Source organism: Ciconia boyciana, chromosome 10, assembly GCF_034638445.1.
Source record: "Ciconia boyciana chromosome 10, ASM3463844v1, whole genome shotgun sequence".
Classification (NCBI taxonomy): domain Eukaryota; kingdom Metazoa; phylum Chordata; class Aves; order Ciconiiformes; family Ciconiidae; genus Ciconia; species Ciconia boyciana.
In genome coordinates, this window is record NC_132943.1 from 44,529,887 (window position 1) to 44,557,825 (window position 27,939).

At 38.4% G+C, this 27,939-nt stretch overlaps 1 protein-coding gene across 9 annotated transcripts in view; it reads left to right on the top strand.

Moving 5' to 3' along the window:
• The window catches only part of PCNT (pericentrin), a 99,719-nt gene that overhangs the window by 14,333 nt on the left and 57,447 nt on the right, over positions 1-27,939 (top strand). For 5 of the 9 annotated variants that reach the window (XM_072874047.1, XM_072874046.1, XM_072874040.1 and 2 more), the window contains exons 7-25: positions 5-2,506; positions 2,592-2,684; positions 2,894-3,070; positions 4,135-4,390; positions 6,292-6,350; positions 6,512-6,686; positions 8,229-8,365; positions 8,946-9,057; positions 10,735-10,767; positions 12,201-12,465; positions 12,730-12,817; positions 14,067-14,283; positions 15,719-15,957; positions 17,655-18,130; positions 19,422-19,998; positions 21,122-21,355; positions 23,058-23,222; positions 25,976-26,122; positions 27,641-27,792. In XM_072874047.1, coding sequence (XP_072730148.1) covers positions 5-2,506; positions 2,592-2,684; positions 2,894-3,070; positions 4,135-4,390; positions 6,292-6,350; positions 6,512-6,686; positions 8,229-8,365; positions 8,946-9,057; positions 10,735-10,767; positions 12,201-12,465; positions 12,730-12,817; positions 14,067-14,283; positions 15,719-15,957; positions 17,655-18,130; positions 19,422-19,998; positions 21,122-21,355; positions 23,058-23,222; positions 25,976-26,122; positions 27,641-27,792 — 6,104 coding nt within the window. The remainder of the gene's footprint in view (positions 1-4; positions 2,507-2,591; positions 2,685-2,893; positions 3,071-4,134; positions 4,391-6,291; positions 6,351-6,511; positions 6,687-8,228; positions 8,366-8,945; positions 9,058-10,734; positions 10,768-12,200; positions 12,466-12,729; positions 12,818-14,066; positions 14,284-15,718; positions 15,958-17,654; positions 18,131-19,421; positions 19,999-21,121; positions 21,356-23,057; positions 23,223-25,975; positions 26,123-27,640; positions 27,793-27,939) is intronic. The other 4 variants (XM_072874044.1, XM_072874045.1, XM_072874048.1 and 1 more) reach the window with 4 other exon arrangements.

Genomic DNA, 27,939 nt, shown 5'->3' on the forward strand with positions numbered 1-27,939 from the left:
TAAGGATACCAAAGATAAAGAAAATCTCCTTTCCCAAATGGAAGAGGATATGAAAGATACAATGGAACAACTATACAAAAGCATAGGAGAAAAAGAGCAACATATTAAAAGTCTTCAAGATCTGTTGACATCAGAAAGATTTAGCTTGTCTATACTACAACATACCCTTTCTCTCCGAGACTCGGAAATAACAGAATTAAAAAATGAAATAGCTTTATCCAAAATGAAAGAACGGCAACGTATTGAAGAACTGAAAATCAGTCATGAAAAGGATATTTGCAGACAGTTGGAGAACTTGAGGGCTGAGCTGGAGAAGTGCCACAGAAGAGAGATTGCAGAAGCCAAGCAGGTATATGAAGAAGAAATTATTTTAAAATATAAGAATGAACTTGAACAGTTAAAAAAAGAACTCTGTGCTCTGAATTCTGAAGAACATATACAGAATTTGAATGGCATAATAATTGACTTGAATAATAGTCTTCGTGAGTCTGAAATCAGTAAAGAAAATTTGAGAAGGAAATTTGAAAACCAACAGGAAGACTTCCAGAGAGAAAAATCTGAAATTGAGACTAAATACAAGGACTTAATTGATGACCTTAAGTCTCAACTTTCTGATGCAGAAGAGCAGGTCAAGGAAGCCCAGCGACATAAACAAGAAAAACAGTCCTTGAATGAAGAGATTCAGAAACTGAATTCTTTCATCCAGGAATTAAATGAAAAGCGACTTTATGAGGCTGAAAAAAGTATAGATGTAAGGCAAAAGCATGATGAAGAGATTGTCTCCAATAAAAAGCTAATGAAATGGAGGGAAAAACAGATTTTACCAGAGGTGTTGCAGTTGCAGAGAGCAGAGCCTAAGGAGATGTGGAATAAAACGCACCAGTTGAAAGGGGAAGATAAGCTAGTTCATGAAGAACTAGAGTTCCAGCATGACTTGGGAGTAGACTCCTCAAGGGATCAATTAGAAGAAATTAAGAATTCAAAGACCACAGAGATTAATGAAAGTAGTGAAGCAGATAACCTGTCTGAAGAACACTTGTCAGAACTGGGGCTTTTCGGTGGTGATGAAGGCATATTGGCTAAATATCTCATCTCCACGGAGAGACCGGAAGAGTCGTATGTGTCCAGCACTTCTGAAGGTTATGCCATTGAAGAAGGTAGATGCAGTAGGTATGGGTTAGACAGTAGTGTGCTCCTAGAACCCAGCAGAGATTTTATACCTCCTCCATTAAACTTTGGCCTTGATGAGGAAACATATCCTAGCAGTTTGGCTCAAGAGACTTTTGAAGAGACTGAGGTGGGAGCAGAGGCCTTTGTTTCATTTTTGTCAGATAGCTCCCTGCAGCAAAACAAAATAAGTGACCACAATGATGTAAGGGATGATGAGACAACTTGTTTAGTAGAGAGATGTGTGAAGCTAACTGAGCAGCTCCATGAGAAGGAGTCAGCCTTGAAGAAATCTTATCAGGAGATCCAAGAAGCTGTTGGAAAATGGGAAAAAGTAATGGCTGAGCTGTCTCATATGCGTGTGGAACTGGATGAGGAACGTGAAACACGGATCCGTTGTGAAAAAGAACTTCTTCAAAAAACAGAGAAGGAGAAAGAACTTGAAAACAAAATAATGTTTCTAGTAAAGCAGCAGGGTGAGGATGGAGGCCAACCTTACTGTGCTGTAGAGCCTTTAACAGAAGTGTCAAAATCCTCTACGTGGCAAGAAATGGTAAAAGACCTCCAGGAAGAAAGAGAAATGTTGATGGTGCAGCTGCGAACTCAGGAGCAATTAGTGAAAGATGTTCAAGAACAGAAAACAGCTTCTGATTCTGTAACAAGTGAAGTACAGTCTCTTTTTGGACGTCAGTTAGCTGCTTTGCAAAGTCAAAGGGATCAAATGCAAAGCCAGCTTGATGCTCAGAAGGCTAAAAACCAGATAATAGCAGAGCTGCTTGGTCAGAAAACCATATCTGAAGAGACATTGCTAAAAGAACAGGAGTTGCTCAAAGCTGAAATCAATAATAAAGAGCAAAATTTAGCACTCTTATTGAAGGAAAAAACAGCCTTAGCAGAAAGATTATCTGACATGGAGGACGGTCTAATAAAAGCAGAAAAAGCACTAGCAGAGAATGCTAGCATCATTGAGGATCTTGAGAAGAACATACATGAACTTAATGCTGAAGTGAAAAACCTCAAAGAAATACAGGAGTGTGAAAGACTGGGATATGAGGACAGATTAAACCTCAGCAACCTAGAAATTAATAAACTTAATGCTGAAATAAAGGCAAAAAGTACTGAATATGGTGAGAAAAAAAGCCAGTTGACTGAAGAAATCGCCCATTTGAAGAAGGTTTGTTTGGAGCTTCAGACTCGCTTGCAGGAGTCCTTTCAGTCTGCACAAGCTGCGCAGGAGGCACAATCCGAGATGGTGAAACATTACAAAGAGGAAATCGATCAAATGGAGACTCAACACCTTGCCAAATTAACTAAAGTGAGTTTGACACACAAGAAAGAGGTAGGTAACCCTGATAACAGCAGGAGTCTTGGGATTTCAGAATGCTTAAGGTAGTAATTGCAAATGTTTATATGCCTGTTTTCAGATAGAAGAATTAAATGCTGAAATAAAAGATAAAGTGGAAAAACAGCAGAAGTTGGAAGAAGAAAGAAAGGAACAGATTGCTTTAATAAAAAAGGTAAATGCTGTAATTGGGTTTATTTCAGAAAAATAAACTCATTTTGTGTTGTTTGTCATTTGAGCAGTATAAATGTTTTAGAGATGCAAACATCTATTAATTGTTTTTTCGATGGTGTCAGGAGGGGTCAGGAGGAGGGGAGAATTCTGGCTCAATAATTTATTAGGGGGCTAACTAACCCTATTTTGAAGAAAGCTCTTTCTCTGCAGGTACATGAACGAGAGCATGATCGTGAAATCTCTGAACTGATTACTAAACACAAAGAGGAAATGGAGAAGCTGCGTGCTGAACTAAATAAAGAACAGCAGCACCTGTTGGATGAACTTCGGCAGCAAATGGCAGCCACACACAAAGCAGAGATTGAGCAAGCTCAGCTCCAATCACAGGTAAAATAAAGAAACACAGTAATTACTGTAGTGGTTACCTGGCTGTTGCAAAGAGAAGGCTCCTTGATTTTTGTGCGTACTATGTGCTCTTTTATGTAGTGCTGCAATTGAAGAATTAGGAGTGTTCCCCTGGTGGGTGGTAGTAGATATTTTCTACAGGAGTTCTCCAGGATCCTTACTGCAGTTATATTTTAACATTCATTCTGAAGAAAACAGGATGCTTAAATTGATGGGTTTAAAAAAAAAAACCCATCAACAAGGAACAAACAACAAAACAACTTTGTCATTTCTCTCATCTTGATAAGTTTAACAAAAATTAATAAAATTAATTAAAAATTAATTTTAAAATTTATAAAATATACTAAACCCATCCCACTTTTTAATTTTCTCACTAATGTAATTAGGAATGCTTTTGTGCTTAACTTAAGTATGTAAACCTGACTTTTTCCTCTAAAAAATATTTACTGGGCTTTTGAACACTTCCACTAAATGCAAAGTGGAAATGGGAAGAATACATCTAGTGTTAGGTCTAATTACAAGATGTTGGTGTACTGTTTAATTTATTTAAGAATTGAAAAGTTTGGTTGGTCTGTTTTAGCTGCCATTTCTAACTGTTGGATATTCCTCACTTTTTTTTTTTTAATGAGGCATGGTGAATTTTATTTCCACTTTTCCAATACCACTTCAGAATATTGCTTTTAACAAATTATAACCAATAGCAAGTACAAGGAATTTTTTTAGTAGACAGTGAAAGGTTGGGGTGAGCTCATGTTCTGCTCTGATGACATTGTGAGGAATTGGACAGATGCAAGGTATTTGGTAGGAGATTAAGTTAAGAGACAGGTAAGGAAAGCCTTTTACTTTGCACTGAAAATGTTATGCAAATCTCATTGTAACAAGAGTCAGCTTATTTTCAGGGTTCTGTCCCTGCCATGAAGAAACACTCTCCAAGTACAGAAAGGTGAAACGTCGATGTGTTTAACAGTTGAAACCAATTGAAACTGAAACTGGTCATGAAAAAAGTGAACAGGGGAGGGAAAAACCTCTTTTCTTTTCCATTACAGACACTGCACAGCCTTGAATTGGAAGCTTTACGCCTAAGCTTAAATAATATGCACACCTCCCAGCTTGAGCTTACACAGTCTAACTTGAGAAAAGAAAAGGAAACTGCCCTTGTGGAACTACGGGAGATGCTCAATGATAAGCGTGCTCAAGAGGTAGCAATTCTGCAAAGCCGCCATCAGCTGGAGTGGGAGAAGGTTAAAGAGCAGTGTCTGAAGGAAAAAGAAGACCTTAAGTCAAAGTATCAGCAAGAACTAGGTATTAAAATTTGGGAATAATGGACCAGAAATTGAAACCCCGTCAGTATTTTTCTTCCTCCACAGGTTCCTGTCTTGGTGTAGAGCTGGCCTTTTGAGTGACGGCTGGTGTTGCCTTGAATAGGGACAGCAGCGAGACTGGCGTGTGCAAGAGTGCATGTCTTGTATGCGAAAATGAAGTTTTCCAGACCTAAGTTTAATTTTTCTTCAACTATATGGGCATTTTGCTGCTACTTCTGTAAAATAACACTATACTGAACTAGTTGCTTTCAGGAGGCATTAGACAGAGGTCTCAAAGGATTTCATTGGTGCAAAGAGTAGAGCTCTTACCTGATAGATTTCTTAAGGGTTTTTATTGCCCTAAGTCAGCACTCACTACTGTTGTGTTTCTGACAAGATATGGAAATGCTTCCAGGCTTGCCCTCTCACTGGTTTCAAAAGGAGGATAAAGGAGTTGGAAAGGAACTGAAAGGTTCAGTGAGAACCTTCAGCTGGGCGTCCTCTGAGATATGTTTGGTATAAGATTGCATTTTGACATCAGCAAGAGGAAAGCTGCGCTTGATAGTACTGAAGGCCTGCTGATGGTGTTCTTGGCATTGTTTGGGATATTTGCCTCTTCCCAGATCAGGGGACCGTTTCTGACCTGTATGGCAGAGCTTGAGGAATTTCTGGAGAAGGGTGAGGCCTGCAGCAATTCAAGGAGTTCAGTTTAAGAACCATTCATTTAGTTGTCCTTCCCTGAGAGGAAGAGAATATTTTAGGGCTGTGTCTTTTTGACCCGAGAGTAGGAAACCATTTGTAACCACCAGTAATATAGTGAAGTGATGGCATGGTGGGATTTGGGAGCAGGAGGAGGTCTGGATGCAGTTCTTAAGATCAGTGCTGTTTAGATGCATTTTGGCAATGTAACTTAATAAGAATGTAACCACTTATGAGTGCTTGAGCATAGGGGCTGAGAAGGAGAATCTGGAATCAAATGATGCAGGAGACCTGGTAAGGAGTTGTGGGTACTGTTACCTGGGGGGCTAGAGGAAAGACATTTCTCTTCAGGGAGGTCATGACTGGGCACAACCCGAGTCACTTGAGAGCTGGGACACTGTCTTGTAACTTAGATGATACTTCCTCCTCTACTGGACCATTAGCTGGGTAGCTGGCACCATCTTAGTCTCCGAGTTCTCATTTCCCACTGAAAGAGTTGAAATAAGATTGTAAGCTAAGGCAACAGTACTTTGAAGCTGTGAGAAGGGGACTGATAGGCCTTTACAGGGTTCTTGCAGACCAAGAAAGGTGCTGAACAATAAGTTGGAATGAATCTGGGGAGGAGCTGGGAAGGAAGAAGCCGTTGGTGTCAGTGGTAATTGAGCAGATAATAGCATCTGTCTTGCAGTCTGTTTCCTAGGCATTTTTAGAAGAAACTTGAAGAGTTTCCTACTTGCTGCTGCTGCCTGCTACTCTTTTGCAGTGTCTCTGGAGATAGAGATGATTCAAACACTTAATAGCGCGTGAAGTGAAATGCTAGCATCTAAAATGACATTGATAGGCATTTGAATTTATATCTTTAGGAATAAAGGTGTGGGGATTTTTTTTGTTTGTTTGTTTTTTAGTATCATGCTCTCCATAACTTTAAGCAGACTTTCCTTTGCTAATGAAGCTGAACTTAACCTTCAGGGTTGTCTTTGCAGTTGTACCTGCTAGGTGCTTATTTTCTAAAATGGAAGTGAATAACTGGGATATAGCATAGCAGCAGATTTGCATAGAACCCAGTACCTTACACTGCTGCATGCCTACCTATTTAAGCCCAGAGTCTGATGGTGAAAATGGTAATCTCATCCATATTTCTACTTGTTATTTAATCATAACATTTTATGTAAATTTATTAATAAGTCGTATTTTATTTCACAGTTGATCAGAGAAAGAAAATAGAATTGGAAATGGAAGAGACACGTATCCAGGCATTAGAGGTACAAATTCTGTTCTTCATACAAGAAAAAGTAAAACCCCTTTCAGTACACTAGAGCTGGTAGAAGTCCCATGTCTACTACATATATATCGTAGAGGAGAAAAAAAGAGTAGTAATTTACTAAATGTGTTTGCTTTAACAATGCATGTCTTGCTCTCTTAGACTCTCAAAAGAGACTGGCAATTGGAGTCTGAGATGCATTTAAAAAGCACGTGTGAAGAGCTGTCTGAAAAACATCAGACTGAAATGGTGGAACTGCAGAAAACTCTGGAAATGGAATTAGAAAAAGTCAAAGCAGAGCTGGGGCTTCTTTCTCATGAGAATGAACAGTCTAAAAGTAAGTGCCATGGTCTGCAAAGCAGGTGTCTTTATTGAACAATGGAAAAGCTAACTAAGTGCTCTTAGAACCTGTATAAAAAGCAAATACAAGATATATCCACGACTCTTTAGTGGGTCGATGGCATGAGACTGTCTAGAAAACAGGACATAAATGAAAAATTGTTTCAAGCCTAATTAGTTGTGTTGGGTTTTGACTTCCACAGGATATGAGATGGACTATATTTTCCTTCAAGCGTATTAAAGGGAGGTGCTGTTTTGCTTCCAGCTGAAAACCGGCTTTGGCAGTTACTGAATTAATCAAAAATTCTGATTAATATCAATAGAAGCTTCTTCTAACAAAAAAATCAGGTTTGGACTGTGAATAGTTAAAGCTTAATGGAACAGCAGCTTTTTAAAATACTATTCTGGAAGTGACGTTTTGACACTACTGTAATTGGAGTTTTTATTAACTTGAAAAATGAAATCTGGATGAGTACCTACCCAGGTACATCTGTTTATGTGTTTTGCTGAGGTGCAGATAGGAGATAGGACTATGAAAAGTTTGCATGGGTGTCAAAAATCTGACACACTTGTCGAGATAGTGTTTGACCGGCGCAATGGCGTCACGTTTGCTGTTGGTGATGGCATGAAAAGGAGCAATGAAGATGTGGTGTGCCATGAAGTGAAGAGAAATAGCTAGTCGGGTTGCCTAGCCTCTGAGGCGCTATGCAGGTGAGAGACACGGGAAATAATACTCTCTTCAAATAAATGGAAATGCAGTGTTAAGGGTACTGGATGATGCTGGCTGGCAGGCAGCAAGACCAGGTTTGAGAAGTGAAGAGTAGCCTTTTTGACCTGCCAAGGGCCAGATGCTTTCACAGTGGTTGGCTCGCCTGCGGCTGCTGTGAGGATGTGTTTGTAGCAATGGCTTGTTCTTCCCAGCCTGCAGTGGCTTTAGTAGATTTCCCTGAACCTGTATTGTTAAAGTCTGTTCTGTGAGGATAACATGCATCTCCTGCAGCTCACTGTGGCTGAAATGCGGTCACTTGATTGCAGGTTCTTTCTGGGCAGGTCAAGATTTGTTGACCAAAGGAGGTAGTAGCAAGTCTACAGGGTTCAGAGAGTGCTCAGCGCCAGGGCAGAGTGTACTTGGCATGAGCTTTCCTAGTCCTTCCTGTTCATCTCTTCTACTGCCTGCTGCTGAGTGTGGTCATAGGAGAAATTCTGTGTTTGTAGGCCATGAAGAAATGCTTAGTTCCCTGTTCCAAGTATGTGTGCTCCTAGTTCAGGATGCTTGTTCGTGTATGCAGAGAGCAGATGCTCATCCCTCTGGCACTACTGTTGGTTACCTCTTGGCTAACCGTGTGGGATGCAGAGAGCTAGGAAGCACCATGTAGAAATGTTTGACTTTCAAATACGTGACTGTTCAAGTATTTTTGTGATCCCCTGTAAGCTAGCATTCTAGTCTAGAGACATGCATTTCTATTTTAGTTGCACAAAAGTTGTACAGGTTATTCAGTAACTAGGATGGTGGTATAACAGAACTAATTTTTAATTTTAGTAAAATGTATAGAATTGGAGAAGCAACACCAGTTAGCCATTACAAAATTACAAGAACAGCTTCAGACTGAACATAACCAACTCCTAGAAGATATGAAGAAGAAAAGCCAAGAAAAAGAACAGAATCTTCAGAAGGAGGTAAATAAGATTTCTTTACTCGTTTCGAGTGGTTGATTATATATAACAAAAACTAGACCACATAGACATCATTTGGGTGACTCGTTTGTATTTAGGGATTTTATGGAAAAAAAGCATCTCAGGAAATAGGTGAATATTCTGGGATTTTCTATAGTGGTTCAAAATCTTTTGAATGCAATTGTCTTTGTGCCATTTGGTGCCGTTTCTTCCTCTGTATTTGTATGCTTAATTTTCTGGTTCTTGTGTTTTGTTTCTATCTAGCTAATACTTTTTATTTTTGCCAGTGATGATAAATATGGCATCAGGAACAAATTCCTCTCTCTTAGAGGAGTGGGTCTAACAGTTAAGTGCTACTCAGTATCTCTGATAGCATGGGTCAGGGCCTGAGAGTCTGGTTGTCACTAAGTGGTTCTGCCTATTTCTGACAGAACTGTCTGTTGCATATAAAATAAGCAATTAGAACAAAATTGTTTTTAAAAGGCTGGATTTTTTTGGTTTTTGTTTGTGTGTGTGTGTTTGTTTTTGGTGTTTTTGGTTTTTTTGTGTGTTGTTTTTTTTTTTTTTTACATGTCTTCCATAGCTGGAGAAACTTCAGGTCGTGCATGAAGAACTCAAGACTCAGTCACAAGAAGAAATCAGGCAGCTTTGGTCTCAGCTTGATAGTACCCGAGCAAATCGGCAAGAGCTAAGTGGTATGTTCAAAACTGATGCGTTTTATTTTTTGCCTCTTCTTCATATAGAAGTATGCATTATTGACATGAAATACTTTTAATCGTCTACCAGAAAAACACAGGTAGGTCACAGAAGTGTCAGTGGGTTGTACCCTAGTGACTGGGTGCATGAAGTGAGAGGTGTGTCCATGTCAGATGACTAGTTGGTTCTGCAATGTCAAAAAGCGTGGTATGGCTGTGGGGAAAGACTCACTCCTGTTGTTTTCCTTTCCTTTCCCACTCTGTTCCTGCACCCTATACAAACCTTTAGTTAAAAGCAAACATTTTTCATTGCAATGTCAAATTAAGTATAATGTAGTTAAAATGGAGAAAATCCTGGTCAATGCAATAACATGCTCCTGTTTGTACTCAGTATGGAAGTGGGTATGAATTCAGTTGAGAAAACTGTTAATTGAAGGTAGACAGTAAAGATCACCACTTAGTTTATGGCTTCGAGTGGTTTATTGTGGCTATGTTATATTCTTTTATTTGGAGGTAATTAAGAGATCAGTCTCCTTTTAAAAAAAAAAAAAAAAGAAAAAAGGCAGAAATATTTTAAAACTGTTTGATTAGGTTATATCTTGAGGTAGAAATGGCTTTTTTTTCCCTTTCAGTTTCAAGGTAAGTTAAATAAAATGCTTTTCCATTGACACTCAAAATAGAGATTCACCATCTTCTGAAAAACTTTTAATTCTTAAATATAGGAAAGCCCTGAGTTAAAGATATCACTATTTTAAAAATAAAAACATTTAGGTGATACTTCTGAAATCAGAATGAATGATAATGTTGTTTTCCTAGAAGGCTAAAAAAACTTCCTTTTTCCATAACAATACTTCTGTTTAAAAAATAAACAAATCCCCTAAACGTAAAAGCAAAAAATAAAAGGAAAACATTGTTGCACAGCAATTAAACTTGAACAGTTTGGGGTTTTTTTAATTTCTTTTTTTGTTAGTCTTATGTGTATCTGCATTAAACTTATGAAAAAGTCTTGAAGCTTGAGAGAAAATAACAACTGGCTGAAATCTGACATCGTATGCTTTATGTATTTTAAGATATCTGTTTCAAGATTTAGGTGTATTAAAACAGGCAACTTTAGAGTGTAGTGATTGGAGATGACACACATTTTTGGCTGAAATGAAGTAGAACATGTCTCAGGTGTGTGTGTGTGTGCAAACAGATATATAATATATGAAAGAAGAAATTTTGGAAAAATAAAAAAGCTAGAGACCATGATGTTAACCTTGACTACGTGTGTGTTCAACTTGTATTGAGACTGTAACATTAGGTGGCGTTCTTTACTTCTGCTTGGGTAGTTGAAGCATATTACATTTGCCTTTTGTTTTAAATGCAATTTCAGATTTTCTAAATAATATAACTGTAAATAGCTTTTGAAGTATAATAGGGTTTTGTGAGGGTGGGTTTTTTGTTGTTTTTTTGGTTATAAATTGAAGAAATAATTATCTAGTCAGACTTGACCTTGAGTTTTTCAGATCTCTGTTTTGATATTACAGAATTATAGCAGATAGCATTTGCTGGAATTCTCATATTTCCTCTCTGTAGCCCTAATCTTTATTAACCTTTCAAATGTCTTTCCATGTTTCTAATCACTCACGTTCCCATTCTTTGGACCCTTTCTGTTTCTTCTTCATCTTGTTTGAGATGGTGAGACCAGAATGCAAGCCCGTGGTCCAGGTGAGGATATCTCTTTTGGTGTGTGGTATCTTAAAGGTGTTTTGTTTTACTCTGCTTTTCTTCACTTGAGTGATCATTTGACAATGCATTTGGATTGGTTTGAGGACTCATGGTGGTGGTGGATTCAAAACATAGCAGCTGGGCAGTGGGATCGCTGCTTTGATGCAAGAGTGACATGCCAGTTCAAAGCTGTTAAACACCTTTCCGGGTTAATTTTGTGCTGACAGACTTTGCTGGTTAGGCAAAACCTACCCGTGCCAGATTGACTTCCCTTGCCTATCCTGCTGGTGGTGTTAACTAGTCCCTGCTTGTCACTTGATTCCTCTAGTCCCCATGCTTGGCAACTGCTCCCTTTGGAAGCAGGCTTGAGCCATATACTTACTTCTCTTATTCTTTCTGTTTGCATGTTCGTTGTGAGAATTTTTCATGCCAAGTGTGCATTTCCTGGTTTGCTACACAAAACCACAGTGTGACAATCAGCTGTGTTGCTTCCTGGGTGGCATCCTTGGTTTCCATAAATGTTTCTGAAGTTTCTCTTCTTGTATAATGTAAGCAGATGCTTTTCTCCAACTTCATTCTTCTTGACATGCAGTTCCATCTTCAGTTGATTCTGTGCAGATTCAGCTAACTTAAGTCATCTGGGAAGTTGAGCCATCTGGGAAGCTTTTTTAATTCCCTCATGACTTTTGTCCTTTTTTCCTATCTTTTCACTTCCTGATATGTTACTGCTTCTTTAATACAGAACATGGGGAAGAAAGCTCTCAAAGAGTTCAAGAATATGCTGCAATGCTGGCCATTTCCCTCACTCCCTGAAAGGAGGATAGCTTGCTGAACCAGCCTTGATTGCTGTTTTCTACTGCATTCTATTTTTTGTTGTTGTTCAATGGCTCTTTTTAATTCAATGAATTTAGTCTCTGCTTGAGCTAATGATGGATAGCCAAACCATCACTAAAGTAATCCAGAATTGATTTTATTTTTTCTTTCTTGTGATTTTGTTTTTCTGCATAGTTTGTTCTAAAGTCGTCTTTGTTTGTTGGGTAGGTTTCCCTGGAGCAAATTAAATGTTCTTGACTAAATTATTGCTTCTGGTTGCTACAACGAGCAGATGTGAAGATTAAGCAATGTTGCAGGACTCTGCATGTCACTAGCCCAGACCTGAAGCACAAGGAAATGAGGAGGGCTAACAGTCTGATGATAGTTTTGATTCTTGTTGTGAGGATGGTTTATCTGAACGCAGTGTAAATGGAGTACATGATTTTACTGTTTTCTGAGGAAGGAATGTTTTGTCTTTCAGAAGTTCATTTTCTGATGTAGCTTGTGGGATAACATTTTACTGCTATCTCAACAACTAAAATATGGCTCATCTTCACAGCATGACTTAGCCTAAAGATACATACTTCTGAGTACTTGTGTTGGTTTTGCCTCTGTTCCAGAGCTAAAAGAGCAGCTCCTGGCTCGTGCATCACGGGTGGAAGAAATAGAGCGCTTAAAACAAGAATTTGAGCAGCAGCGTCAGCAAAGAAAAAGTGAGCATGAAACTGAATTGGAACAACTGAGACTTTATTTTGAAAAGAAATTAAGAGTTGCTGAAGAAAACTACAGAGAAGAATTGACTTTGCTGCATCAGAGACTGCAAGAACTGAAGGACTATTCACTGTCAGAGTTGGAAGTGGGTCAAGATCAAGCAGGGGATGTCAGGTGATCTTTCTTTTCATCTCATGTTCTGACAGCATACTTCCTTTTTTTTTATATATAAAAGATGACGTTAGCATCTAAATATTGGGATTGGGCATTAGGTGATCTGTAGTTAGAAACAGCGATGGAAGTCATAAGTGCGCAGTCCTGAGCAGTTGTTATAGTTGCTCTATGCCTACTTGCAGTACTACATCGTAAGCCACCAAGTTCATTTAGCTTAATTTGTGACACATGTTACAATCTTAAACTTCAAAACCTTTTTCTCAGTTCTTCTGTTGCGGTTTTTGAAGAGACTGCTGAGAAGGAGAGAAGGGTTATGCTTGGTCAGCTAAATCAACAGCTGGAACAACATCAGGTAGTATTTTTGATATATTAAAGTTCTACTGTTCATTACATGACCTGTATGAAAACTGATGTCTGATTCCTAGCTCTTAGCAAAGAGTTACGTTAATTTGAGGCATTTATTAAAGCTTAATTCTTTTTGACAAGTATATTGTAAATTACCAACTTTAAATAGTTCTCAGACCAGCAGAACAGATGAAACATAGTGTTCTGTAATTTTGTGTCCTCTGTTTGGGTTATCAAAGCTCTTCCACACAAGTGCAGAATTCATGGTGCTTCTCTTCTCTACAGCTTCTGTAGTAATTGTGCCTTTTATTGCTGTCTGTTCTCATCAAGTGGAGATGCTAATTTGGTCCCTCTTCTATTTATGCACCTATTTTCATGTACCTTGTTGTAATTTAAGATCTTGACTTCTTTGCTCAACTTACTTGAAGTTGACCAAGATTTCAAAAAGGAGTTTTCCTAATTTTGGCTTTAGATTTTTATTTTTATTTTTAAAATTATTTATTAAAAGTGATTTTATTTTATTTTTTTTTTTTAGCGAGGGAATGACAAGCAGGCAAGACATACACAAGATAGCATGAGCTCAATTTCATTAGTAAATCACAAAAAAAACCAGATGAGTTATAACTGAGAAATGTATACATCATGCCTTTTTTCTTGCTGCTATTTGTTGCCTAGCTGAGTATGAAACTGCATTCATAGATCATTACTTCTAACTTCTGTGGTGTGGAGAAGGGGGTCTCTTCAGTGTTGAGAATCAATAGTTTCTCTACCCAGATGTGTGTGGGACTTCCCCCTCTATTATACTTTCTAACAGCTCCTGAAACTCAGATCTGCCTTGTGGCATGGTTCCAGAGCGTATCTACCTTTTTTTACTCAAAAGGTTCTAATATACAGATTTTTTTGGAGACTATTTTGTTCTTACTCACCCTGTTTCCCTATTTGAAGTACACTAAGACAGCACTTAGGGACACGGTTTAGTGGTGGACTTGGCAGTGTTAGGTTTACAGTTGGACTTGATGATCTTAAAGGTCTTTTCCAACCTAAATGATTCTATGATTCTACTTTGAGGGCCTCTGCCACTCTAGTAGCAGATGAAGTGGCAGGAACAGGGCAAAACCAGCAGGGCTTTTGGAAACCAGGTATATATGTGTCAAGCAGGTGCATTATAGTGCAATTCATGTAGTGCTTTCATTGAAAGATTCTCGGCATGGTTTCTTCAAAGCTTAAGGTGTCTTTCTAACCCATTTCTTATGTAGGAAGAACTTGCCTGTTTGCAGGTACAACTTAAAGAACAACACAGGCATGAATTAGATTCTTTAAGGTCTTCCCTTGCACTTCAATATAAGGAGGATCTAATGAAAATGAAGATGGATCTGTCAGACAAATATATAACAGAAATTGAGGAAATTAAAAGAAAACATTGTTTAGAACTTGAGCAGCTCCGTGCCCGACTTTCAGAAGAACATATTAAAGGTAAGATGAGCTGACAGACTGGGAAGTAAAATGGTAAGCTGCTTGTGTGGCTTATATTTTTCTTTAAATATTTAAAGGCTTATCTGAAGAAATTTTCAATTTGTTATTAGTTTACTTTAGACTACAGGGAACACTTAACACATTAATCCCTGGCATTCAGCACTTTGCTTTTTGACTTTTACGTGCATGTTGAGTTGCACTTCCAAAGATGTGGTGACCTGAAGTTGATTATTCTATAGGAAAACCTACTACAACTGTGGAGCAGTTGCTAAAAGGAACTGATCAGGTTTCCATTTGTGATGCCTAGAAGGGCACTGCCAATTCCTGAATTAATATTTATTTGAAAATTTCTTAGTATCATCTGTCAGCTATGTTAAATGTCTCTTGTATTTGTATTAAATAGGTCAGTTCTCACACTTTTCCATAGAGTAGACCCACTTCTGTTCTATGTTCCATGCCTCTTTTACCTGTGTTCCTTTTGTGGGTTTGATGGTGCTCTGCTCATTTAACGTTAATATTTCTTTTTCCTCCTGTGTTTGCCAACTAGTTGGCAAACTTATTGGGATGAATTTTTTGAACAAAGAGGAGAGTATTTATGGGGAGCAGAACTTGTAATAGGTATCTTTTGCTGTAGGGTTCAGGTTAAAGTTCCCCTTATGGCTAAATTTAATGAGACTTCCTATATGATCATGGGCTTAAACAGTTGCTGCTTTTCTTGGAACTGTAATTTATAGAAATATACTGCCTTGTACTGGTTCAATATGAAATGCCTATATTGTTGAGGTGCAGGTAAGGGATCATGGCAGTTCTTGTATCTCCAGCCTCTTTCTGGGAGCACAGTATGTTACGCAAACATTTGAACTCATCATCCATAACTTAGAGTTAGCTATATAACATACATGGCTATAACTATATTCCACTGTATGTTGGTTAAAAGGATCAGTACAACTTTTTTTAATTTGCAGTTATATTTCTTATCTTCATTTATTTATTTTTAATACTAGACTGTATATCAAAACTGCTTAAATTAGAATGTTTAGAGATTTGTCCCATCTGCTTTCTGGGGAAATGAGGAGATGTGCAAAAGGGGAGATAAAACTTGCATAAATCTGCCATTACATTGTCCAAAAAGAAAGTCAGCTCCTGTGGCTGTTGCTGATAGGAGGGAGGTCCTGCCACAAGTTTCATGGTCCTTCCCCATTATTCTGTGTGTGTTGATACTGATACATTTCAAAGGTGGTGATAAAGTGGAACAGAGTACAAAATCATCCTGATAAAGGATTCTTGTTGGTCTGTAGTTAGTATGGCTACTGATAAACTGCACAGCTGACAACATTGAGCTTTATTTCTGTGCATTAATAGGACCTGTTAAAAGAAAATAAATTCCAGAATGTCTTGTTTTGTTTTGTTTTTGTTTTTTTTTTTTAATTTTCAGAAATCACTAAAGTGCGCCTACAGAGTGCTCAAGATGCAGCACGTCAAGTTGAAATGGAGGTGGCTGAGCGAGCGTCTGTGCTGGATGAAGAGCACAAAGCTAAGCTCTCTCTCCTCCATTCTGAGAAACAGCGTATTGCAGAGCTTTCAGAAGAAATAAAGAATTTAAAGGAAGAGATTACTAAACAAAAAGATTTTTCTGTGCAGAATGAAAAGCATCTGAAAGAGGAAATGGAAAAGGTAATTTGTATTAGGGTACTGTTTTGTATAGAGTTAGGCAAGCTCAAATCTGTTGGGAAGGCCAAAGGAGAGAGAAGCAGCACTTATCTTCAAATGTGCCTAGTTTAGTGACAGTAGCTTCAGCTTTAAATGGGCTTGCATGGATACACACAAATATTGGAATATGAGTCTGAAGTTCAGAGCACTTTAGCGTTAAACACTTAGCTTCTCTGCAGACAAACTTTCCTTTAAGAGCACAGATAGTGTGGGAAGGCAGGTGCTTCAAGGGTTGATCCAGTCCACCTTTTATATTGATGTCAAGCATACATATACCACTCCAATGTAGAAAAGGTCCTCATCCTGAACATCCTGCAGCACATTGTTGTGTCCTGGTGCGGAAGTAACATGGTGCACTTGCATGCTGTCACGTGGTAATAGAGAATTCAGCAGAAAGCACTGTAGATGGAAAAAGTCCCTCTGCTGAATGGGTCCCCTCTAAGAAATTTCTGGTTTTGATAGGACTGTCTTCTGAAGCAAATAACCAGCAACAATTTTTCAGACCGTTTTTTGAGGGAAGAAGAAAGACTTGGACAACAGATTTCTGCTTTTGCTTTGCTTTGGTGTAGCTCTTATACCTTCAGCTCTTATACTGCCAAAATCTTAGAGTTGAAAGAATCGTATCTGGCACCTTCCCTCTTACCGGTTAAATCAGCTGTCCCATCTGAAGATAAACTTAGATTGGATGTTAATTAATTGTTTAATTTGTTCCAATATTTGAATGCTTATGAGAATTAGATGGATGAAGCTCTCATTTCTCAAGTCCTCCTTTCCTTCCTTTTTAAAAAGAGAGAGGTATGTGTATCCTTTCCAGACTTAAAAACTGGTGGAGAAGGCCAGAGGAAACAGTTTCAGGCTGTTTGTGGATAGTGTGGAGATTCAGCTGAAGCTTCCAGTAGTGAAGCTTTCGGTACTGCTAGTTTACTCCTACCACCTGCAGTATCTTGTTTGCGGCACTGCTGGCTGGGTGAAAGATAAGCATATATAGAATGTGGTGTTTGAAATGAGCCTGTACTGCATGCTGACCCACTGTCTGGAAATACATATTTTGTGACCTCTTATTAGCTCTTAATTTTCTTTTAAGAGATGACCGTGTTGTTTCTTTAGTTTACTATTTATTTGTTTACCTGTTTACCTCTACTGTATTTTTAGAGTCTTTTTTTTCCTTTTGTCATTGAGCAATCATTTGGTGCTTTGGCTTCTGTTTTTATGCTACTTGCTTTTTATACTGCTTTTATGCTGTGTACGAGATGATGGTCTTGGACATTGCGTATACAATACCACTGGAACGTATAACGAGAGGAGAGATTTAAAAGAGATTTTTAATCATGCCCAATATAAACACCTAAGGTGCCCATAACTTTATAATTTGAACTCCTGAAATGAAGAAAAGTGGCCCCAAGAGAAAACAACAGAGTACCATATTAATTCTAGAATTTTCCCATAATTTTTTCTTATCTTCCTTACCCCAATTAATTCTTAAGTGCGTTAAATTCAAGTACCTATAAATTGACATTTCAGCCTTACTTTTATTTGAAAGGGTGACTTCACTGCAAGAATTGAATCTCTCCAAGACCTTAAATGCCTGAGAACATTCACTTCACACACTTCAGTTTGGTTTTGATATTTTATGCATTTTTTTAAAATAACTGTGTTCACAGGTAAAATATAAAATTGCTGAAGATCACAAGAATAAATTAAGGGAAGCCAGAGAAGAAGTCCAGAAAATAGAGACTATGTACAAAGAAAAAGAGAAGAAATGGAAATGTGAAAGCGAGGACCAGAGAATCCAAGCAGAAGAGAAGTTATCACTGTTGCGTATAGACCTGCAAAATAGAGCGGAGTATGAGAAGCAGAATTTACAAAAGGAGTTTGAACTTCGTGAAGCTGAAATGAATCAGCTTCAAGATCGCCAAGCTGCCAAAATTCTAGAATTGGAGAAGCTGGTAAAAGAGCAGCAAAACAGCTTGCAGCAACTAGAGGACAGCCTTGCAGGTGCACAGGCTATGCAGAAATCTCAGGAACAATATGACAGTGACCTGCAGGCAGCCAAAGCACTCATGGCGAAAGAAATGGAAAAGGCCACGCTTTCTGTGCAGGAAGAATGTGCACTGAAACTTATGGAAGCACAAAACAAGTAAGTCCTGAGTATTCGAGCACTTTCATTTATCAGTTCAGTCATTGTTACTTTTTCTTATTTTAAATTTAGTAAGTCGTAGTGATGTGGGTTTGTCACTTGATGGCACCAGCTAACTTATATATGTAAAGCTTACTCTCCCAAGGAACAGTAATGTTGTCCATTATGGTTTACTATAGAATTGTGCTTCATGTAAATGCATTTAATCTAGTCTAGCAAATCAAATGAAGTGTAGTCAAGTTCTGCCTGTTACAGTTAAGAATACAACACACAGCTGAAAATCATATACTAGCGTTGGAGGAGGGGAAGTGTTACAGGACATGTAATTGGAAAAATTCTCTAAATCTTTTCAAGTGTTTTCAAACAATTCAAATGAATTTGAGCCAGTTTTTCCTGGTGAATGAAGCTTGTGTTATCCACTGAATGCTGAGGCTGATGGGCTGCATATGGTATTCTTTAGTTCTGGTTAAACATGAAGGCTGCTCAGTTTTTCCTCCCCTTCCTACCCCCATTGCTTTTAGTGTATTAAAGGAAATACGCAAACAACTACATGTTTGTATTTGTGTGCATTGCTTCAAGTTTATCCCTTCTTTCCTTCCCAAACATACACTCATAGAACAAAATTGTGGAAATAATTACAGTAAGAAAATGCTGAAAGCAGGAACTTAGGCTTTAAATAACCAATCACTTTTTAATTATTGGTGTCTGTATCCAAAAATACTATGGTTAATGATTACAGTAAATTGCAGCATTTCAGATAAGAAATCTTCTGCATCAAGCTTTAAGCAGACCTCAGAGAGCTGAGATGAGTTTGGGGGAGCCCCCAAGTATCCCACATACACTTCCACAGTGGTTTTATGTGTCAGTCTTAAGCAGATGTTTTTAGAGGTGTTTCTTATGACAGTTTTTTACTCGCAGACAACACATTCGAGATGTGGACAATGTATGTACTATGCCCTAGATGCTCTCATATGGCAGTATTTTCTTAAACAGAGAATGATGTTTGTATGTTGCTTTGTATTAGTGAGTAATTTAATAGGGTTCCAGTCTACCGAGTAATAACCAGATACTACCAAGTGATATTGCATAAACCTTTAATTATGTGGCTATGAAATCATCTTTGTGGCTTGCTTTGAATTAGTTCTCTATTTGAAACATAAAGTAAAATTTGTGGAGGCTAAGTACAGCCTACTTATTTTTCTTTGATTTTTTTATTTATTTAAATAATTTTTTTTAAAAACAACAGTGTCTTTTTGACAATATTCTCTTAACTTTCTTGGAAATAATACAGGTTTATGGAGGAACACAAAGCTATGACTCAGAAATTCACAAATGAGCAAGAGGTTCTTCTCCAAGAGCTGAAAAAGAAACATGTCGATGAGCTGGAACTCCAAAGTCAGCAGTTACAGGAGAAACATAAGCAGCAGATTTTGTCTCTTTCAGCTGAGTTTCAGACAAAGCACCGAGCTGAAATTGAGACACTTAAATCTACACTAGAAAGTAAACAGCAGATTCAGCTTGAAGCTTGTGTTGCTGAACTACAGACGAAGCATCAGGCACAAATTGATGAGCTGGAGGCTAAACACTTATCAAATCTGGATTCCTTGGAGTCATCCTACCTGTCTGAAATTCAGAATATAAGAGATGAACATCGTCAGGCTCTTGAAAAGCTACAGCTGCAGCACACAGAACAGCTCCGTGAAAAAGATAAAATGGATCAAGCACGCTTGGCTCAGGAGATAGAGATGTTGAAATTAAAGCATGCTGAAGAACTTCAGCTTTCCCAAAATAATTTGAAAATTGAGCTAGCTACTGTTCATATGGAAAAACTTAAAGCCATGGCTGCTGAAGCAGAAGAAGCTCATAAGGTGAGTCAGAAAGAACTTGGCACAGAAGGTGAAATTTAATGGTACATTGTGTGGGATCACCTTTTCCCTTGTTCTTGGGGTGTATTTCTACAGCCTCCTTTGTGCCAGCACTAGCGCTTGTGTGTGGCCATATTGTGAGCTGAAATAGGAAACTAAAGCTGAAAATTAATCATCTGTCGCTTCACCCCCCGAATGCTCAGACTAATGAGTTTTCTATCTTAGTGTGTGGAAAAGGTACAAATGAAGTAAATATTTTTAGCATAATCCTGATTGGAGGGTCTCCATTTTGTGGCTCGGAGCTTCTCTGCCTGATAGAGTTACCATGTAATTCTCCAGAATTGATTAGAACAAAGTAAATGTAATTCTGTAGGTTAAGCTACATCTCTAGGAATCCAAAGATCCTCCTTAGTGGCACAGTCTCAAGGGGAAGAATGGAAGAAAGGTATCTCTAAAGGTCCCAGATGGGATTTTGGGAGCAGGTTGCGGGTGAGTGGACCTTGTCTTAGGGCCTTTAACAGAAGTCCATAGCTTTACTCTTGATAGGGCAGAGGTGTGAGCTCTTTTAGAGTTCAGATGGGTAAAAAATGATCCCAAGACTTCTCCAAGTCAAAGAGGTAAGAAGGCTTAGCTCATTGCTAAAACTTCAGAGCCTTCCAGAGAGAGACGTACTGTTTTTCAGACTTGTCTGTTGCCATGCCCACTTCCCAAAATTATGATTATATGTTGTTTCTGTGCCTGCAAAGGCTAAGAGGAAGGTCTTATGAGGGGAAAGGTGGCTATTTTTCTTCTGTCCTATCTTCGCTAACTAATATTAAATATGCATTTTAGTTGTTCTTGAGTGTAAAGAACTTCAAAAAGCAAAAGTTGAAGATTGTGCTGATGGGGAATGCTGTCATGAATAGAGGAGAAAGCAGGGGATTTACAAAACTTTTACTAGATAGGAAAAATAAACCCATTTCAATGATATAGGGAGTGTATATATGTATGTGTGCTCATCATTCATGAGGCAATATTGTGTTTACTTGAAAAGCTTTGATACAGCAGGCCATGTGCTTTACAAATGGGTTACAAAAATATTTGTACTTACTTTTTTCCTCCCCTTTTTTAATTAATGCTTACACAGGATGATTTGAACACAGCTCTTCAAAATCAAAGGAGGTTGCTGGAAGAAGAAAAACGTCTGGCCCTGGATATATTACGTGAGGAAGTATTGCATATGGAGGAAAAGCATAGAAAAGCACTCCAAGAACTTCAGGATCTTCATGGGGCAGAAATTAAGAAACATAAGGAAGAATACTCCAGGGAGCTGGAAAAAGAATTGGGGAAACTAAAAGCACAGCATGAACATGAGCAAGAGGTCGGAATGTTGCTAATACCTAAACCCAAAATAATCCATCCTTTATGTTAAAGTAAATTCAGTTTTATTAACCTTTAGAAGTAAGGCGGTATATCTAGGTGCTTTGGGGATTTTTTTTTTTTTAATAGTGCCAGTAGATAAGAAGAGACAAAGTTAACAGTTTTAAGCCCTGCTTTTTATCTAAAAGAACTTAAAAGAATTCAGATATGTGAATTATCCAGAATTTTTAAAATTTAAATCCATGTTTGTAGTGCTCTCTTTACTGGAGGGTGGGGGGAGGGGAAAAGTGGGCTTGCTTGCTTCTGAGTTCCTGCTGTATTTAATTCAAAATTTTAAAGCTGCCATTTTGATAGAAAACAAACAGGTAATAAGTTAGGTCATTAACCATTTGTGGAAAGTAACAGCTCACTTCAAGCTTTTATGAGTGAACAACCTTTACTAACATTGATTTCTTCTTTTCTTAGAGAAATTATAGTAGGTAATACTTTTCCAAGATTTCTTGTTTTCTCAGTGAGGTTTCAAATCTTCCTAGTTGCCCTTAAAGCTTTACCATTTCTTCTTGTTGGGAATGTTTATGTGTAAGCTTGATGATGTTTACTTTCATAGTGAAGGCTAAGAATTTGATCATCTACACTATGTTCTCTTTAAACGTTGAAATGGAATAAGATCTTCTATATCTTCAGTCTGTTATGCAATCTGACTTCTGTTGATGCAAGCAGCCACAAGGGATCAAGACTTTTCACTTTTCTGTATTATTACATTCATATATTAGAAGAAGTCACAAACAAAATAAGCTTTATCCAGCTATAATGAAACAACATATGTTATGTTAAAATGTAACTTACTTTTGCTTTTTCACTTACTAATTTGAAAATTGGATAGTGTGCCAAATAACTCCCTAATCACTGGTGCACCTTTGTATTACTTGGTGCACCTCACAAAAAACATTTAGATTTGAGGCGATCCCCTGTGTTCTTTTGGACTGTCAGGGCTTAGTGCTGGTAGTGGTTTCCAGCTGGCTGGGGTGCATTGCAAACTCTCTTTACTTTTGGAAGAATAGCTTGCCCTGGGGAGTTAGTTTTGTGGGAAGTTCTCATGATTTTTAAATTTTTAAGCCCTTCATCCTAGAAACAGGATTTCTCTCTATTCTGATGACTACAGTGACTCTTCTCACAGAGGATAATAGGAAAAAAAAAACCAAATGAACAAAAAAACCCCAAACCTTTCTCTTATATTTTTGATGGACTTCTTTGTTGTATCTCACAGGATAATTGCATTAAATATAGCTGCGTTAATGTTTAATCCTGTTTGAACAAGAGAAATTGTGTCTTAACAAAATATGCTCTCCGTGTGTTTCTTTCCCCCTCTTTCTTCCTTATTTCTTTGAAATTCTCTTAGACAAATGTCTGTTGGAAGGAACAAGTAGGGAGTACTCTGTTAGTCTGACCTGATGGTCTCATGAATACAGGAGATACTTGGTACCTAATGCCCTGTTGCTTCTTACCTATTTTTATCAACTTGCTTTTTTCTATAGTCAGCGTGATGATAGATAGCAGCTCTGTATGGCCTTGAGGACTGGAGAGAACTGTTGTGAAAATACTCTTAAGAATTTGGCTGAGCTTGATGGTTTTGATTTGGTTTGGTTTCTTCCTTCATTATAACACTATGGCTAAAATATTTTATATTACTTACTTGTCTGCAGATGTATGCTTCTGCATCGGCCTCTGAAGTAGAAACTGTGCGGACAGCTCTTCTGGCTCAATTTGAGGAGGTAAAATTGAAGCAACAGCTTCAGTTCCAGGAAGAGATTGAGCTGCTGAAGTGTCAGTCGGAGGTACTGCTTGAACAGCAGATTGCACAGCTGAAGGTAGGGTCTGATTAAAACGAACTTCAGAGCATGCACTGGTAGCATGTTCTTCTGAAAAGGAACAATTGGTATACATTTTTGTTCTTCAGCCATATGACTTTAAAAAGACAACCTGAGTTAGATCTCTTCCTTGCTTCACAATGTTAGAACTAGAAAAGCAGTATTGGAAGCAATGCAGTGTTCTGTAAGCAGTTACAGTATTTATTACAGGGTTGTCTTAAAATCCTGAATTGGATGTGAAGTGGTGTCCTTCAAACAAAACCAAAAAAATCAGTGGAATGTATTTGCTCTAAGCAACAGTCCTTGTGTACATTTATGTTCAGTTTGTCATTTGAAACTTTTTCTTCTTGGTGTCTGCTGAGACTATGCGTGTATATATGGCAAAAAATGTTTAGTGTTATCTGAGCTTTTACCAAGTATGTGATGACACCGAGCACTTTGTGCATGAGATTTTTTGTAGTTGTTCTTAATTTCTGCTTTCTTGGGCTCATCATTTGAGTTCCAAACTTTCATCTTGATGAGCATCTTCAAGGTGCTTATCCCTGAAAATTATCTTTGTTTGGCCTTGTGTACGATGTAGTAATTGCCTATCATCTTCTGAGCCTTGTGCAAAATGTCTTCATTGGTTAGGTGACAAGCATTTAGAGCTATTAAATGAATTTAGGTAGAGCTATTAAATGAATGGCGAAGACACATCCTGTGTCAGAAGAGAGAGGGAAACTCGCCAAGAGGCTGAGAGCAGCGCTTACATTCATCTCAGTGTTATCACTGTACTGAGCACGTATTGAGCTCAACTTGTTGAGCACAAATAACTTAGATAGATGAACTACCATCTCCTTATTTGCTTCCCTTGGGAGATTTCAATAGAACCTTGCTGTTCCTGTCCAGTGCTCCAACCTGAGGTGGGACTTCTTCCTAACAGTTGCACAAACCTCTGGAACTGGATGCTGCGGATGTGCAGAAAATTTCTCCTGTTTCCTGCCTCTGGCCCACTGTGGAGTCCTGGTCATTCTTTGACCTCTCTCCGTCTAGTGTGGCTGTCTTTTGAAACAGAGGACACTAGTGTATCCTGAAAAGCTGCTGGAGGTATATTTAGCATTGCTGTCCTCAGCTGAACCTCAGCCTTCAGTCCACAGAAACTGGACTGGACTGACTGTTGTGCATATACCCCAGAAGTGATTCCTGCTTTTCTCTCTCTTGTTCTGCCTTGGTGATTTAGTTACTGAGTAGCATTTGGGACACCAGAAACCTCCCTTTTTGTTGAAATTTTGTAGGGATAATTCTGCTTCTAGTACAGATGTCTCTGTTCTTTTTTTTTTCTCTCATTAACTTGACGACTGGTGTTTTGTCCCAGAAGAGACTGACTGGATCTCTTTGCAGTGTCAGGCTGACCTGCGTCATGGTCTGATACAGGTTTTTACAATGAGCCTTCCCTTGCCTCCTTCCCCCATGCTCATTTATGGGGTTGTCTTCATGCCAGCCAGTTTACTTGCTTTCTTCCCCCACCTCCCCTAGCAGATTTTAGGTATTCAGAGTTCCTTTCTGCAGTCTGACATACTCTTTTAGTGGATGCACTGCTTCTGAGAAGAATAGTCAGGCTGTTTCAGAGGCTTAGTCCACAAGTTTACTGTACTGGTTGAGGAAAGTCCTCATGCCCCTTGGGTCTGTTCGTTTGTATCTTGCTAACTGTGAAGTGCTCTGCTGTTTGAGTCTATAATTCTGGGCAGACTTGGCTTTTCTGCCGCCTTCTGCCTTGTGGATTCTGGGTAGAAGTTGGTATTGTTATTGCCCAAGTGCCAGTATTGGTCTTGATCTTGGCTATGATAGCAAACCTTATGGCCTCATCAAGCAGCAAGCAGTCCTTGCCTGAGGAGCTGGTGATAGATGGGTTATTCTACTCAGTGCAAGGACTGGCTGAGTCTTCCACAAAGGATCCAGGACATCTCAGGTTACTACGTATGTTCTGCTCCAAAGTCTTATTTCATGCCCTGGAGAAAAATTGTTTTCCTGACTTACCGATTTAAAAAAAAAAAAAAAAAAAAAAAGGCAGCTATCACCTTGGAGTGTATTGGTATTTATAGATCAAATTGCACTTTTTTTTTTATACTGTGATCAGGAAGACTTATTTCCCAGTTCTGGTGTTGTGGAACCAGTTACTTCCTTTTAGCCTCTTTGGGAAGGGATCCGAGGGACCTTGCTTCACCTCCCTTATTTGCTGATGCAGGAGTGGGGGATGTCTAATAATCCCTTCCTTTAGAGTGCTTTAGAGCACTCTGAGGTAAGTGAGATCCAATTTAATAGCTTCTAGATCATTTAGCCATGTAAATCTACTTTGGAGATTTTCAGTTTGTTCTGGTAAATCACTCCTCCTATGTGGAACTCTATGGAACAACTGGAACAACTATGCATGTTGTACTACTTGTATTTGCTGAAAGTGGCTTCTGTCCATCTCTGTCCTGACTTGTCCATCTGTTTTCTGTTCCTCTTCACTATCTCAGCAGTCTGAAATGACCCAAGTCTCAGTGAGCACATTCAGATAGCCCATTTACCTACTTAATTATTTTTAAATTATGGTTTTGGCATAATTTTGCTGATTGGGAGTGTTAACTATGTAAGTTACTGCTAGTTAATCTGAGAGGCAAGGTGTGCACATTTACAGAAAAAAGGGGGGAGGGGGAGGGTTTTGGTTGTGGGTTTGTTGGGGGGTGTTCCCCCGTCCCCCCTGTAAATCAAAGTCTATGTGACTTACGCAGGACGAATTTGAAGTTGAAAAAAAGACATCGCTACATGACAAGGAGCAGATGTTGATTCAGGAGAGGGAGAAGGCACAGGCTGCTCACCAAAAGGAGCAGGAGATGTTATCAGCCCAGCTGCAGGAAAAAGCAGCAATAATTATCCAGGTGCGTGGAAAATATTTTAAACCTAGATTTTAAATGCACCTTTGTGGTTGTATTTTAGCACAGTGCTCTCGCCTTTCTCAAGATATATATAGAGGGACTGTGTGTATAATTCTTGTGATCTCTAGTTTTCAAGATGTAATGTATGATGGGCTCTGTCTCTTAGTTGGCGTGCTACAGCAGTAACATGGAAATTGAAACTGGGTATTGGCTTGAAAACTGGTCTTCAGCCATTTCTCAGGAAGATTAACCCTGCTTTATAAAAGAAGGTTGGATGTTTGCCTTTTTGTTGTCTGGGTATTGATGCCATCTGTATCTATCACATTTTTTTTGTCAAGAAAATAGTGCTCTAGTAGCTTTTGTTAGACCAACTGACCTATAGCTTGGAGGAAGTAAGATAGGAGAATGGGAAGTTTGGATCTGGAAGTGGCAAAGGTAATATTTGCTTGCCAAACAAAACAAAGTTTTTATGCCTTCTGTAAAGCAAATATCTAGGTTACCTAGAGAGCTTTAGAGAGAGAGGATCAGCTTGAAAAAGGTATCTTTTTTAATTAGGAAGTTTAGAAATGTCAAGTTCTTTTTCAATGATTAAAATAATAGCTTTGAGTTTTCAAAATAGAAGATAAAACAAAATAAAACATTCAAGTCTTCTCTTGCAATTCAGGAAGCTCTGACCAAAATGTACATTTGGTGTATTAGACTGTTCTGTTAGGCCTTATGCTTAGTGGGAAAACTGGGAGTAACACTAAGAATTTCCCCTGCTGGAAGAAATGCATTATTGTTTGCTGCTCTTCATGCAGGATTTGATGAGGGGTGAGAAAGTTGGCATGGGAGTACAATGCTTTTCTTTCCTTGCAGTTCCCTCCCAAATAGATATTTTGACTGATTTGTTGGCTTGCTTACGAGACAAAGTTTCTAACAAAATAGTACTGATTTGTTTGGCAGCAAAATCTGGGGGTTAGGGTGGGTATATACATACATATATGTATTTAAATGGGATGGAGGTGTCATCTGAACATATAAACATGAGGAGAGAAGACATTTTTCTAGAAACTTGTTTTCAGGCAGAGCTTATAAAGCAAAGAAGAAAGCTGGCACTGATGATACTGGATCGGGTTGCTGTTCAGGTTTGTGTGCTACAGTGTCAAAATTTATGCTAGGACATTGCTTTGTGTCTTTGAGGCACAGCAATGAAAGCAAACTAAGAGTGAACTAAAGTATGATGCAAAGTTTTTACAAGCTTTTTGCACTGCTTGTATGCACTGAGTCTGAATGCAAGTGAGGCAGCTCCCTGAAGCAAAATCAACATTGGAAAAGGAGAACTAAAAAAAAAAAAAAATCTATTCATTTTTAGTCTTTCTGCTGTCCTTCATTTCTAGTACTTGTATAATCAAATTTGCATAACAGCAGACGACGATTGTGTGAATATATACGAAGTGATGGAGGGTAAGATCATTGGGTGAAGTTCATAGTTTAGGCAAAATGGTCGACTTTGTTGCATTGTTACTGTATTTTCCACAGCTGGAAAAGAAAGTGGAGTCTTTAAACTGTGAAATAGGGGAGACCAACTCTGAACTGGAGACACTCCTTCAGCGGCGGGACAGAGAAAACCAAGAAGGAGGGAATTTGGTAGCCATGTTGAGATCTGATATGGAGCAGTCCAAGGATGAAAGGTTTGTACATCTTGTGTTACCTAATGCTTAGTGGTTGAGTTTTTGTTTACTTGTTTTCTCACTTTTCATAAAGAAATCAGTAACCAGGCAAAATTAAGCCAGGTTGAATTAATAGTGTAGGATGATGATATTTTGATTTTATTTGGA